At 44.0% G+C, this 12,465-nt stretch overlaps 1 protein-coding gene and 1 pseudogene across 1 annotated transcript in view; one reads left to right on the top strand and one right to left on the bottom strand.

Moving 5' to 3' along the window:
* Positions 1 to 11,929, bottom strand: part of Gnai1 (G protein subunit alpha i1) — a 78,562-nt gene extending 66,633 nt beyond the window's left edge. Inside the window, exon 1 of the mRNA XM_021162971.3 lies at positions 11,561 to 11,929. Within this exon, the coding sequence (XP_021018630.1) occupies positions 11,561 to 11,678 (118 nt within the window). The 5' untranslated portion in view covers positions 11,679 to 11,929. The remainder of the gene's footprint in view (positions 1 to 11,560) is intronic.
* LOC110294622 (SCP2 sterol-binding domain-containing protein 1-like) lies at positions 1,864 to 2,335 on the top strand (annotated as a pseudogene).
* Positions 11,930 to 12,465: the final 536 nt, after the last annotated feature.

Genomic DNA, 12,465 nt, shown 5'->3' with positions numbered 1-12,465 from the left:
AGAAATGAACAAACAAAACTAAGGGTTTCGAAATGATTTCCAGCAACGACACTGACACAGTAAAAGGTCAGCATGTTTAAAAGGTAAGCTAAAAGTTTTACTGAACAGAGGAAATGAACCCTGAACATACAGAAGTAGCAACAAGAGTTATGGGAAAGCCCAACCTAAGCATAAAGTACTTCATCCAAGAGGAGGAGAGACCAGACACTACCTTGTAAATAAATACTGACAGGTGTGGTTCCACGAGTGTTGTATTTTTCAAGGCCTCCAGATCTCTGAATTAGTCTACAATATAAAACCACTTCTACATCAATGAAAAAAGTCCATAATCTAGTGAGATCTGGTGGTAAAAGTCTGTAATTCCAGATAATTTCAGGGAGGCTAAAATAGGAGGGTTACAGGTTAAAAGCCCATGTGGGATACGCAGTGAGTTCAAGGCCATCCTGTGCCTTGAGAGGGAAAACAAAGGATGGAGATCTAAATCAGTGATATGGAACCTGGCTTAGCACTTGTGAAACCCTCTGTCCAATATGCAATACCACAAAAAAGGAAAAGTCATCTATTCATAACTGACTAAATTATCATTTATGAGAAAGTAAAAGCATAATCAGAAATAATCTACTATTATGAAAAGGATTTTAAATTACTAAGGAATATATGAATGGCTTTCTTTGTCTCGTATTACTTTAATGACAGTATGAGAGAGAGGATGGAGGTGAGAGGCACGGGTGCTGAGGCAGCTGAGAATGAATGAGGGCTCAGATGCAGAGCAGTGTCTCATCAACAGAGCAAATTTACCAACCAGACTGAGTGCTGCCATGACACATCCTGGCATACAATCTGTGATCGAAGTGACTGCAAAGATATGTGGAAAGTCAGGTCAGCAATGCATGTATAGCTCATATCAAAGTGAACTGTACCTCTTAAGACTGGATTAACAACAGAAATGCCAAGCCACTAGCTTCCTATCAGTTGACTTCCCACAGTTTTGTTTTGTTCTATTCAACAGGGATAAAAGAGTGCCTATCTCAGGGGTTGTAATGAAAACTAAGTGTGGTGTGCTAACAAATGTAGAATGCTTAGAATTATATCATCATCAATCATCATCATCATCATCTTTTGGTTTTTCAAGATAGGGTTTCTCTGAGTAACACCATGGCTGTTCTGGAACCCACACTGTAGACAAGGCTGTCCTTGAACTCACAGAGATCCACCTGCCTCTGCCTCTCAAGTGCTGGGATTAAAGGTGTGCGCCACCACACTTGGCTTAGAATTCATCACCATGGCTCAGAGCAGGGGCTGTGGTGACATAATTACCACGTGAGGCCAGCAGGCTCTTCTGCTTGGGGAGATCTTTCGGTCTTTGCTTTTCCCTCTTTTTAATTCTGGTTCCCCCTCTGCTAGGGAGCGGATAAACCCACATCTACAACCAGGATTTGTGACTTAGTCATTAGGTACTTTTAAAGAAGTCAAAATAACTGTTCCTTCAGCCAGTTCTGAAACCTGGGGGGGAAGCCTGATTTGGAAAGATAGAGCTGTCCATGTCACCAGCGAACATTCTGGGGCCAGGTTCCCTGATCTCCTTTGGCCTTGTGGTGCTAGGAATTCTAGTTGGTCTGGTCTGGTCTGGTGGTGGTAGTACTTGGGGGGGGGGGTGGTATATTTCTACCTCACAATAGCTTGTCTGAACCTCCACCCTATGTCATATTTTAGGATTTGTTTGGCCAATGAGATTGCAGCACACACACTAGCCTCAGCCTGAGGCCTGAGCCTTGCCTTTGATGTCACAATCTGACCTGTAGCCATTAATGTGGCCACAGCCACTCACAGAGCAGATGGCAAGGTCAAGAGTACCACAGTAAGATGTGGAAGAGAACTGATCCTCAAGCCAAGATCAAAGCAGGGGATAGGCCTCAGACTTGCCAGTCTCTGGCTCTGGGATCGGCCACAGAGTCGGCCCTGCTGCAGGCTCTAGAACTGTCAGACTTTCAGAACTTTTCGGTATTTGAGGACATTAGCCAACACATCAAAGAAGAGGGAGCCCAACTGGTAAAGAAAGTGAATGCCATCTTTCAGCTTGACATCACCAAAGATATCAATGGTCCATTCTGCAGTGGACCATTGACCTCAAGAATGGTGCCAGGACATGTACCTGGGATCGGCCCGGCTTCCTGCAGACACCGTCTTCATCATCCCTGACTCTGTCTTCACAGAGTTAGTTGTGGGTAAGATAAACCCACAGAAGGCTTTCCTGGCTGGCAAGTTTAAAGTGAGAGGCAAAGTTCTCCTTACTCAGAAGCTGGAGAGGATCTTCAGAGAGTGGGCTAAAATTTAAGCATGTGGGAATACCCAGGAAAGATCAAGACTTCTGGCTTATAATGTTGAGTAGCAATCATAATCATGCTTTAACTGAAGATTAAAGGAAAAAGTAGCCAATATTTTTACTAAAAAAAAAAAGAAGAAGAAGAAAGAAATGCCAAGCCACACACAAGTTTTCTTCTAATGGCCACTGTATTGTACTGGCCTCACTGCAGCTTTACCTACATGACCTGTGCTTGTAAAACACTATGAATTCACAGAATTAGTGTGGGTTGAGACTGCCAAAAAAAAAAAAAAGGTAAGTTTCCAAGGAGGAAAATATACAATACAGATTAGGTAAATAAATTCCCCAAATAAAAAAAGCCCATGACCCTATCTTAGGAGGGCAATGCAAGCAGAAAGCATTTCTTATAACTCCAAGTTGAACCTTAAGGGACTCTTTTTATAGTTTATCAAAGAGCACAAACACTAACAGGTTTAATAACTCATAACTTAAAATAAAAGCTATTACCACTTTGCAAGAGATGTATCTCCTTGCCCAAAAAGTAAATTTCAGAGTAGGTCTAGAGTTTTATTTATTTTTTAAAAAATCTTGAGAATCAAAAGTCTGATAAATTTCAGAATGATTTCAAATGTTTGGAACATAATCAACTCCCCCATGCAAAAAGCATATTTATCTGAATCTGTCCAAATGATCTTTCATAATATACAGTTACAGGGTTGTGTGATTTAATAAAAATTAAGAAAAAGTATAAAATGAAAGGGTGCACAGAAAATGGTGTTCATTTTATCACATGGAAGAAAAATACTTTTAAATCAATCATAAAGTCTTAAATGTTCTTAAAATTCATCTCTGCAGAATTCTAAACAATGCACATTGTCTGGTATAGTGCCAGTGAAGGGGCTATTAACAGAAATTCAAGCTCTACAAAGAATCTGTGGTAGAAGCAGAAATAAATAAAATTGATTTTTACCTCTGGAAGCCTTCGCTATGCACACATCTTTGCTAAGAAAGTCAACAAAACCATTAACGACTAAGGCAGTAAATGGCTCAAGCATAAGACAGGCCTGAACCTCCAGTGCTGATGACAGTCTCTATTAAGAACTGATGGGCCATTTTCTGAGAACTTCAGTACATTCATTTATTCTGTCCCCAGCCCCATGAGCTAGATATATTTGTAGAAAATGGGAGTTTCGAGTATGTGGACTACTTAAGGTCTCAAGAAAAAGAACTACCATTAGATTCCCAGTCACCTGCCTTCACTCTGGAGAAGTTCAATACATCTAAGGGAAGAAAACTATTCACTGAGAGCAAAGGAATCAGTGGGATTCTACACTACACAGAGCTCACCGCCAATTAGGATCAAATATGCTCAGAAAAGCACAAGAGAGATTGGCAAGTTTATAGACAAAGTAATCTCTGGGGCATTCTGCAACACGAAAATCCCGCAAACTGAAGTGCACCCCTCTACTATTCATTCTAGTCTCCTTCTGCCCCCTTTGGCCATGGAATTTTGGTCTTTTAATATAAATATATTATTTCTCTAAATACACCTGGTAAGCCTAACACGGATAACAGGACCATAAAACATACTTTATAAACACCACCAGTAATAATTCCTACCACTTAAGGAAAAGTACACAGAGGGAGCACAATGCGGGTGAGATCTGGCTATACTCTGCTGGGCTTCATATTATCCCAGGTGACACACCACTATGGTAGGGCATGCCTCCAGATGGGACTCCATGCATTTTACAAAGTCAGATGTGAAGCAGCCGTGTGACAATATCGTCCAAAGCAAAGAACTGAGAATAAACAACAGACAACACCAACAAAACACACTCCAGCCTGTCACTTAACTTACCCATCACAGTGCTTTCTGATCAAGCAAGAAGAATCTATCCCACAACTATGTAAAGAGTAACTTATTAAGTTTTAGTTATTCTAACGAGCACCACATAAAATAAAAATAAATGGAGATATGCTGAATCAAAACTCATCCAAATTATCCCAGATACAACAAAGATGTGCCAATTCTTTCTACATACAGCCTCTCAGTCAAACTTAATGCGACTCGGATATGTATTCAGTTCACTGATAATGAAGAGAAGGCTACTACAGGCTGCCTGATCAGACAGTTAAAAAGTCACACAGGATTCTTCTTCTAAGAGCCAATCCCACTGAGCAAGTCAACCAACATTTTTTAAGTCAGCAATTTCAGTATGGTGCAATCAAGAAGAATGATTAATTTAGACTAGATAATCAAGAACTACCTCATTAACAAGGCGGAGGGAGAAAGACTAATTTTTCACATTACAGTTTGAGTACAATACCATGGGTTCAATACAGAAACCAGTGATTTCGGGTTCCATAAGTATATAGCTTATCCAGGATTAAAGAATATAAAATTACAACCACCACCCATTTCCTAGTGTTATAAAATAACTGCTTTAACATATGCCTGACATGATACAAACCACGTTGCCGTGGTGTGCTCAGTATACATACTACAGAGTTCTCTCCTCGAAAGGACTGAGAAGAAAGAGAGAGCATGGTATTATTTTTTTGTTTTGTTTTGTTTTTCGAGACAGGGTTTCTCTGTGTAGCCCTGGCTGTCCTGGAGCTCACTCTGTAGACCAGGCTGGCCTTGAACTCAGAAATCCTCCTGCCTCTGCCTCCCAAGTACTGGGATTAAAGGCATGTGCCACCATGGCCCAGCTGATAGATTTCTTAAAGCATCATGTTAGAAGTATCTGAGTTCTCATATATGCACTGTTGGGACACACATGTACCTTAAAGGCAGTGAGGAAGGGTGGGGAAGACATTTTGTAAGGGACAAGAGTAAAGGGTCTGTCTGTACTGGCTAGTTTTGTGTCAACTTGACACAGCTGAAGTTATCACAGAAAAAGGAGCTTCAGTTGAGGAAATGCCTCCATGAGATCCAACTGTAAGGCATTTTCTCAATTAGTGATCAAGTGGGGAAGGGCCCCTTGTGGGTGGTGTCATCTCTGGGCTGGTAGTCTTCGGTTCTATAAGAGAGCAAGTTGAGCAAGCCAGGGGAAGCAAGCCAGTAAAGAACATCCCTCCATGGCCTCTGCATCAGCTCCTGCTTTCTGACCTGCTTGAGTTCCAGTCCTGACTTCCCTTGGTGATGAACAGCAGTATGGAAGTGTAAGCTGAATAAACCCTTTCCTCCCCAACTTGCTTCTTGGTCATGATGTTTGTGCAGGAATAGAAACCCTGACTAAGACAGGGTCCTTCTCAAAAGAGCTGAAAGCTTAGTTGAGTTGGGTCCTATGAGAAGCAAACTTATAAGCCACCAACTCAGACATTCAGATGAAAAGACTTCATCTTTTTATGATGATGATGATAATAATAATAATAATAATGATAAATCACTATTACTATAGTATTATAGGTGTGTTCTGTTTGGGTAGCTTTTTCATCCTATGGGAAATGGGGAAATTTATGTTGTAGGAAAAAATGAAATGATATAAGACCATCAACATTGTACGGGCAAGTAAGGAAATGGTCTATCGCTGATTGGCCTGTTGGCTAATATCAAGAGAAGAAGGGGGAAGGTATAACTATGAGCTGCACACACATGATAGCACCCAAGAAGAAGCAGGGATGGCCAAGGGGCAGAGTGCAGCACCTCCTGGTGCAGACCCTCAGCAGCGGTGCTCCCTGCCTGGACACCTGGTGGGATTCGGGAGTGCTGAAGGAGGATTCATTTTATTCCATCCCTATGAATTGCATTTTGAATGGTTGTACGGTGGGATGTTCAGAGCTCATGGCCTCCTCTTGTCCCATAATTACATTCTAGAACAGACAACTTGTTCCACTTGTTTACTTTGCACGTCCACAAAACATACCTAGAATCTCACTCACACCCAATACAAGACTTTGAGGTTTCCCATGGTGTTAAGAGCAGAAGTGGAGAAGATGGTGTGCAGAACAGACTTGAAGCTTTGACAGTTGCATACTTGGGTATGGTACGTAAAGTCAAAGTTCCCAGTCAAGCCCCATCCTTAAAACCTGTGAATGTCGCCTTATGTGGTTAAATCCACTTTGCAGGTATTAACTATAAATCTTTGTAGATGTGCTTGATAAAATCATAAAATCATAAAATCAGAAGTGAAGAAGAGAAATGGGAGGAAAAGCTCACTGGCTACCGTTGGCTCTGAGTAAGCAGCGGCCTACTATAAACTAATTAAGACATGCAGCTGCCTGGAGAGCAATTCTCAGCCTTAGAGTCATGACCCCTTTGGCAAACTCCAATCTCCAACAATATTCACGTTACCATTATGAGTCATAAGAATACCAAAATTACAGTTATCAAGTAGCAGTGAAAATAATTTTATGGTTTGGGACGAGGCTGGGGGTCACTGCAACATGAGAAACCATATTAAAGGGTCATACAGTGGCAAGGTGGAGGACCACTGCTCTAGAGCATGTGAGGAAAGCCAGGGAACAGAGCAATCCCTAGAACCTGCAGAACAGACTTCCTTTTTCACAGATTCTAAGGATGGGGCTTGACTGGGGACTTTCACCTACCTACTGTCTTAACCCACCGGAAACCTGTTTGGGAAATCTGCCCTCCAGAGCCCCATATCAAATATTCTTTAATTTGAAGCCACTTAATATAAGCCAATGAATGCTGGTTTTAAAACTGTTTCCTCCTAGCTGTATTAAGTTTTCTAACCATCATTTAACAAACTATTATAAAAGATAGCCTGAGTACTACAAGATAAGGTTTGGTGGCCCTTCATTCATAGGCTCAAATGCCATCTGAGATCTGAAGCTCAACAGTGCCTGACCCTAGGGAATCACCCTCTGGGGAAATGCATGGCAAAACATGTGACCAAGAAATATGTGACCTAAGAATGTGACCAACACACTTCATTTGCCTTACATGAATGTGTTGATCTTAAATGTTCCAAGGCAATGAGAACAAATAACAAAAAAAAAAAAAAATTAAGATTGTGGCTGGGTTCAAAAGCTTACAATACACATTTTCAAGTTTTACCAACATTTCCCCCCAAACTCTAGAAGATAGTTCTTCTGTTTCTGAAGCCGTTCACTAAATCCTATAAGGCAGGCATTACAGCTTCTGTCTGTGATACATTCCACAAGTATCATGGTCCAAATGGAAAGAGCTGGAGAACAAACACTTGAGCAGAGGATGTACCTGTACCAAAAACAAGAGTAAAATGCCCTCGGATCATTAGGACAGTTCAAACAGTAGGCCCTACTACAACAAAGAGCACTGTCACTTCCTAACGATTGCTAGAGCTATCAAAGAATAAGCTTGCTGTGGGAAAGCACTCTGTTTGATTTTAGGTATCATTCCTTCATTTTGGTCCTTTCACATTTTTACTAGTCCTTTTTCTTTAACGCTGTTTGGCTGGTATTTTGTTCCTACAGACAGTGGGAAATGATGAAGAATATATTCTGGCATATTTTTACATAATTTAGCACACATTTACACATGACAAAGTAAAGGGCCTGTAAAGAAAGTGTGGAACACAGAGAAAACATAAGGACTTTGTCCCCGGGGTGCTCACAGAAGTTGGACTCAGGCAGGCAAGAAGACCAAACACTAGACCTCAACCGCACATATTCTTAATCCCTGTTAACTGCTCCTGTTGGAAACCCTGAGAAGATGCTGGCGGAGCGGAGCCGGGTCTAAAACAGATGTTCATTCGGCATGCAATGGAGAAGGCAAGAAAGGTTTCTGACACACAGCATGTGTTTCGGCACACAGCATGAGAGGAAAGAGAGGCGAAGGGAAAAGGCCAGGAAGGAGCAGAGAAATCTTGAGCAAGGAGGCTGTGAGGCAGAGGGAGCCTGGAGCTAGAAGTGGGAGGACGGGAAGTGGATTCAAGAGAAACTCCACATATGCAAAGCACACAATGACACAACCAGTAGCTCCAACTAGAATAACTACTAACACAAATAGACAGGGACACAGAAGCACACAACCCAGGGGGAAATGGCATGTCCACTCGTCCAAGGGAACATGTTGCCTCTCTGATAACTAAGGCTCTGGGAAATGGCTAAAGCAATGCAAAATGAAAACCTGATAAAGCAAGAATTCCTCAACTACACAAGTCATAGTATGTGTGTCCAGAGGCAGTGAGTGGAAGGACTGCTGATTGAAGGGCAACAGGGAATGCCCATCAGCAGAAAACTTAAAAGTCCTCACCCGACTCAAGCCTATAACTATAACAGTATGCTATGCTAAGGAGGGAATCCGGCTTTCGGGGGGGATTTGCTTGTGTGTGGAAGTGAGTATAGAGTACCGAAGAAAATACAGCTCAAACCTTTGCAATAAGATTGCAACTGAGCAGGGAATTCATGAGAACTGTACTTTTTTTTAAGCTAGTACCTTTTATCTTAAAAAATCATCACCAAATGCAATTTAATAAATGACAGGAGTCCAACATAGTCTAACTGAACAATGTCCTAATTGTAACTCTACTGCCCTTAGAATTATGAATTCTCAAAGATGTAATAGTGAAAGGTATTTTCCTCTGGAACAGTTATCCATATACAGTGGCAAGAGTGCTAAATATCTGCATGGTTCATGTAAGCATCTTAACTGATTCACATACTGAAAGCCGGAAACTAAACTGAAATACTTAAGTGGCCAAAAGTGCCACCTGATCCCCTTCAGGTCAGAAGACAAGATTTGGTCCTCTCTATTGGTGCAGGCTTGAGTCTCTGTACTTAGGGAACAGGGAAACACCTATGATTCAAATAGTAAATACTACACACCCAGCACCCAAATATTTACTAATTATTTGCAAATCTTATGCAAGAGTCTCTCACTTCAGATGTTTAAAACAATGCATTATTTCATGCAAAAAAATTGCACTGTTCTAAATAGACTGTTTTAAATGCTTTTATGCTATATCTTTAAGTAAATTATTGAGAAGCAAAACAAAACAGATGAAGGTGAAGATGAAGACACCCTCCTAAGAGTCCACGTGGCATTGCTGGGTTACTTAGATACCACTTTACATCTCAGTTGACCGGCTACCATGAGTTAGGTGGATGACGCCATAGAGTTACTTGCACACAGCCTTAAACATCCAAATTTGGACTAAAGGTCATAGTTCACTGCTAAGTCTGACTTGGGGAAAAAAATTTCAACTATTACAAGAATTAAGATTTGCGAAATAAGTACACAAGGATTTTTTTCTCTTAAATGGGAACTAGGGTGTCAGATGAAGTGGTGCACAGGAAGACAGGGATGGGCTGGAATTCTCGACAGAAAATACAGTTGTAGAGGAAAGCAAAACCTCAAAGCTAGAAACAACACTTAAAGGAATTCCTTTGCTGTTTCTTTGTTTGCTTGTTTATAACTTTAGAATCCTTCTAATGCACTGGTTTGGAGGAATAAGAACTGTATAATTTCTTCTGAAAATCAGGACTCTGGTACATCTCTCATTAACTCCCCACACATGGTAAGAGAGATCAACTTCAGCTGCATGTTACACACTCAACTATATTTAATTATTAATCTAAAACAGTGGTTCTCCGCAGAGGTTACATTTCTGCCTCCAGGGGGCGTTTGACAACATTTTAGGAGATTAGAAATGCTGAGCAGCAATTAGCATCTAATGGGTGGAGGTCAACTTCATTGCTAAACATCCTACAACACACAGGATACCTCCATACACAGAGAGAACAACAAAGAATTATCAACTTCAAATCGTCAACAGTGATAAAAAGAGATACCCTGCATTCTGAAGCTTGCAGAAGCAAAATTCCATTTTTCAAATCTTTCATAGGAGTCTCATTAAAAGATAAGCCACCACTATCACCGGGAGGGCTCATTTTACAACTGCTTTAAATGTGGTGGATGGTAGCTCCAACTGAGAACAGTATTGCCACCAAGGAGACCTTCCAAGCAGGTGCTCTGAAGCCACAGAGGAAGAATTGTCTAATCCTTTTATTTTATGTTTATTGTAAGTTACATGGTTCGGTAGCTAATATTCTAAAAACACGCTGATCTCAGCGTGGAAAGACAGTATCTTTTTTAATATAAAAACTCAGTCAATCCTATTTACAGAGAAAGATTTATGGGGGGAGGCTGTGATGGGTGAAAAACACCACCCAGGTCTTTAAAATGCAAAGTTATTTCACAGTTTGCTTGCAAAATGACTCAGATCATTATTACTTTTAGTCATGCCAAGTTTGCTTCTTCTAAGCCTACTAGTAATGGAGAAAGAAGGAAATAACCACCATCTTTCTGCAGTCGTTAAACCAATGAAACGGGAGCTTACTAAAAAGCAGATCTGTGCAGTGATGTTTCTCTTTTATCACAACTGTGAGAAGAACACAAGCGACGCTGGAAGTGCAAACGAAGATTCTAAGAAATCTATCATCTGCCTAAATACCTACAGTGTGGGAGAAAAACAAACAAAAGGAAACCCTGACTCACAGATCTAAAAAAACCATAACCTGTGAATATTTTCCTTATATCGCTCAATCAAAATCCGGATCTACTCTTTATTTTTTTCCTCCGTTCAAAAAAACTGGAAGAAAGACCTCCAGGTCGGCTATTAGCAAAACAGTGTTAAGAATGAATAAAGAAAGCCTGGTGTGCACCTGTCAAACCTCACTGGAGCGAACACCGCAGTGGAGGAACGACCCTGTGGTCTAGGAGCCTTTCGCACCTGTCAGGGCTGTTTTCACCCGCGAAGCATCTTCCCTTCCTACTCTGAGAGGAAACATAAGCCAACTTTGGTGGTTTCCATCCCCCACCCAGGCAAAATTCAGCTTCCAGAGCAGCTCAAGTCCTTACGCAGGGAAAATCTCAGCGCTCTTTTCCACTCACCGAGTCGCCATATGAAGTTGACAGGGAGATCACTGAGACCCCACAGAGGAAGAGGACCCACAAAAAAGAGCCCCGAGGCCACCCAACGTGGCACTTTCCAGGCGTGGGCAAAGCGCAACGCGGCACGACACCTCTCACCACGGGGTGTCCGTGGAGAGGGGGTGATTGGCTTTGTGGTCCCGAATTGTCCCTCATCTAGGGAGGGCAAAGCTCAACTTCAAAGATCGGATTCCCACGCGTCCCGCCGCCCGGCCACACTCTGGGCTGCCAGTGAGGTCGCGCGACAGTCACCGCCGCGGCCAAGAAGCCGCCTGCGCTGTTCAGGGACTGGGATGCCGCGCTCGCTCGCCGCTGTCCCCCGGCCCGGGCCCCGTCCCCACGGCCGCGCTCACCCAGCAGCAGCAGCTTGACCTCCCGCGCCGCCTTCTCGCCGTCCTCCCGGAGGTTGCGGTCGATCATCTTGCTGCGCTCCACGGCCGCCTTGTCCTCAGCGCTCAATGTGCAGCCCATGGTGGCCGAGCGTCGCCGCGCCCTCGGCGCCGGGGCCGGCTGGCAGAGCGAGGAGAGGCTGGCCGGGAGGCGGCCCCGCTACGTCCTCAGCTCCCGCAAGCTGGAGGCGAGGTCTGCTAGTCCGCACGCTGCCGCCTCGGGCGGCCGTCCCTGCCGGCGACACTTCGCGATCCGCGCCCGCGAATCCCTGCGACCGCTAGGCTCTGCCTCTGCCGCCGCCGCCGCCGCCACCGCCACCGCAGCTGCCGGTGGCCGAGCCGCAGCCGCGCACAGCCCGAGCGAGCTCGGCGTCCGCGCGCCGCCGCGGCCCCGCCCCTGCCCGCCCCGCGACCACTCCCAGCGCGCGCTCACGCCCGCCCGCGCACGTGCCGTCGGACAGCGCCCCCTCCGACCGCCGCGCGCCCGCGTGATCGCCGAGCCCAGCGTTTTCTGCAGGTCCCCCCACGAGGTGACCCATGCGGCCGCTGACTTCTCCAGCTCCGCCTGGGAGCTCACTGACCCCTCCCACGCTTTGGAGACCACTACGGGGATTCGTGGGTACCTGCCCCTTAAGAGCGCGAGTAGGATGCTTGCCAAAGTTGCGAGCAAGGGGTGGGGAAAGGCAGTCCAGGGCATTTGAGCATGCCCGGAGCCTGCAGCCACCCAAGGGTTTACAAAATGTGTAGGCTTAGGTGAAGAACCGTGGGAAATAGAGCGAAATGAGCAAGAAATGGGGCCCTGCGAAACCCGAAGTGGGGAGCAACCAAGCGGGAATCTTAGTCTTGGGGTTGCCAATGCTCACTTTCTC

This window comes from Mus caroli, unplaced genomic scaffold (genome assembly GCF_978045245.1).
Source record: "Mus caroli unplaced genomic scaffold, Mus_caroli_1 scaffold_4, whole genome shotgun sequence".
Classification (NCBI taxonomy): domain Eukaryota; kingdom Metazoa; phylum Chordata; class Mammalia; order Rodentia; family Muridae; genus Mus; species Mus caroli.
The sequence above is the reverse complement of the archived record's forward strand: the minus strand, read 5'-3'. Positions and strand labels throughout refer to the sequence as shown.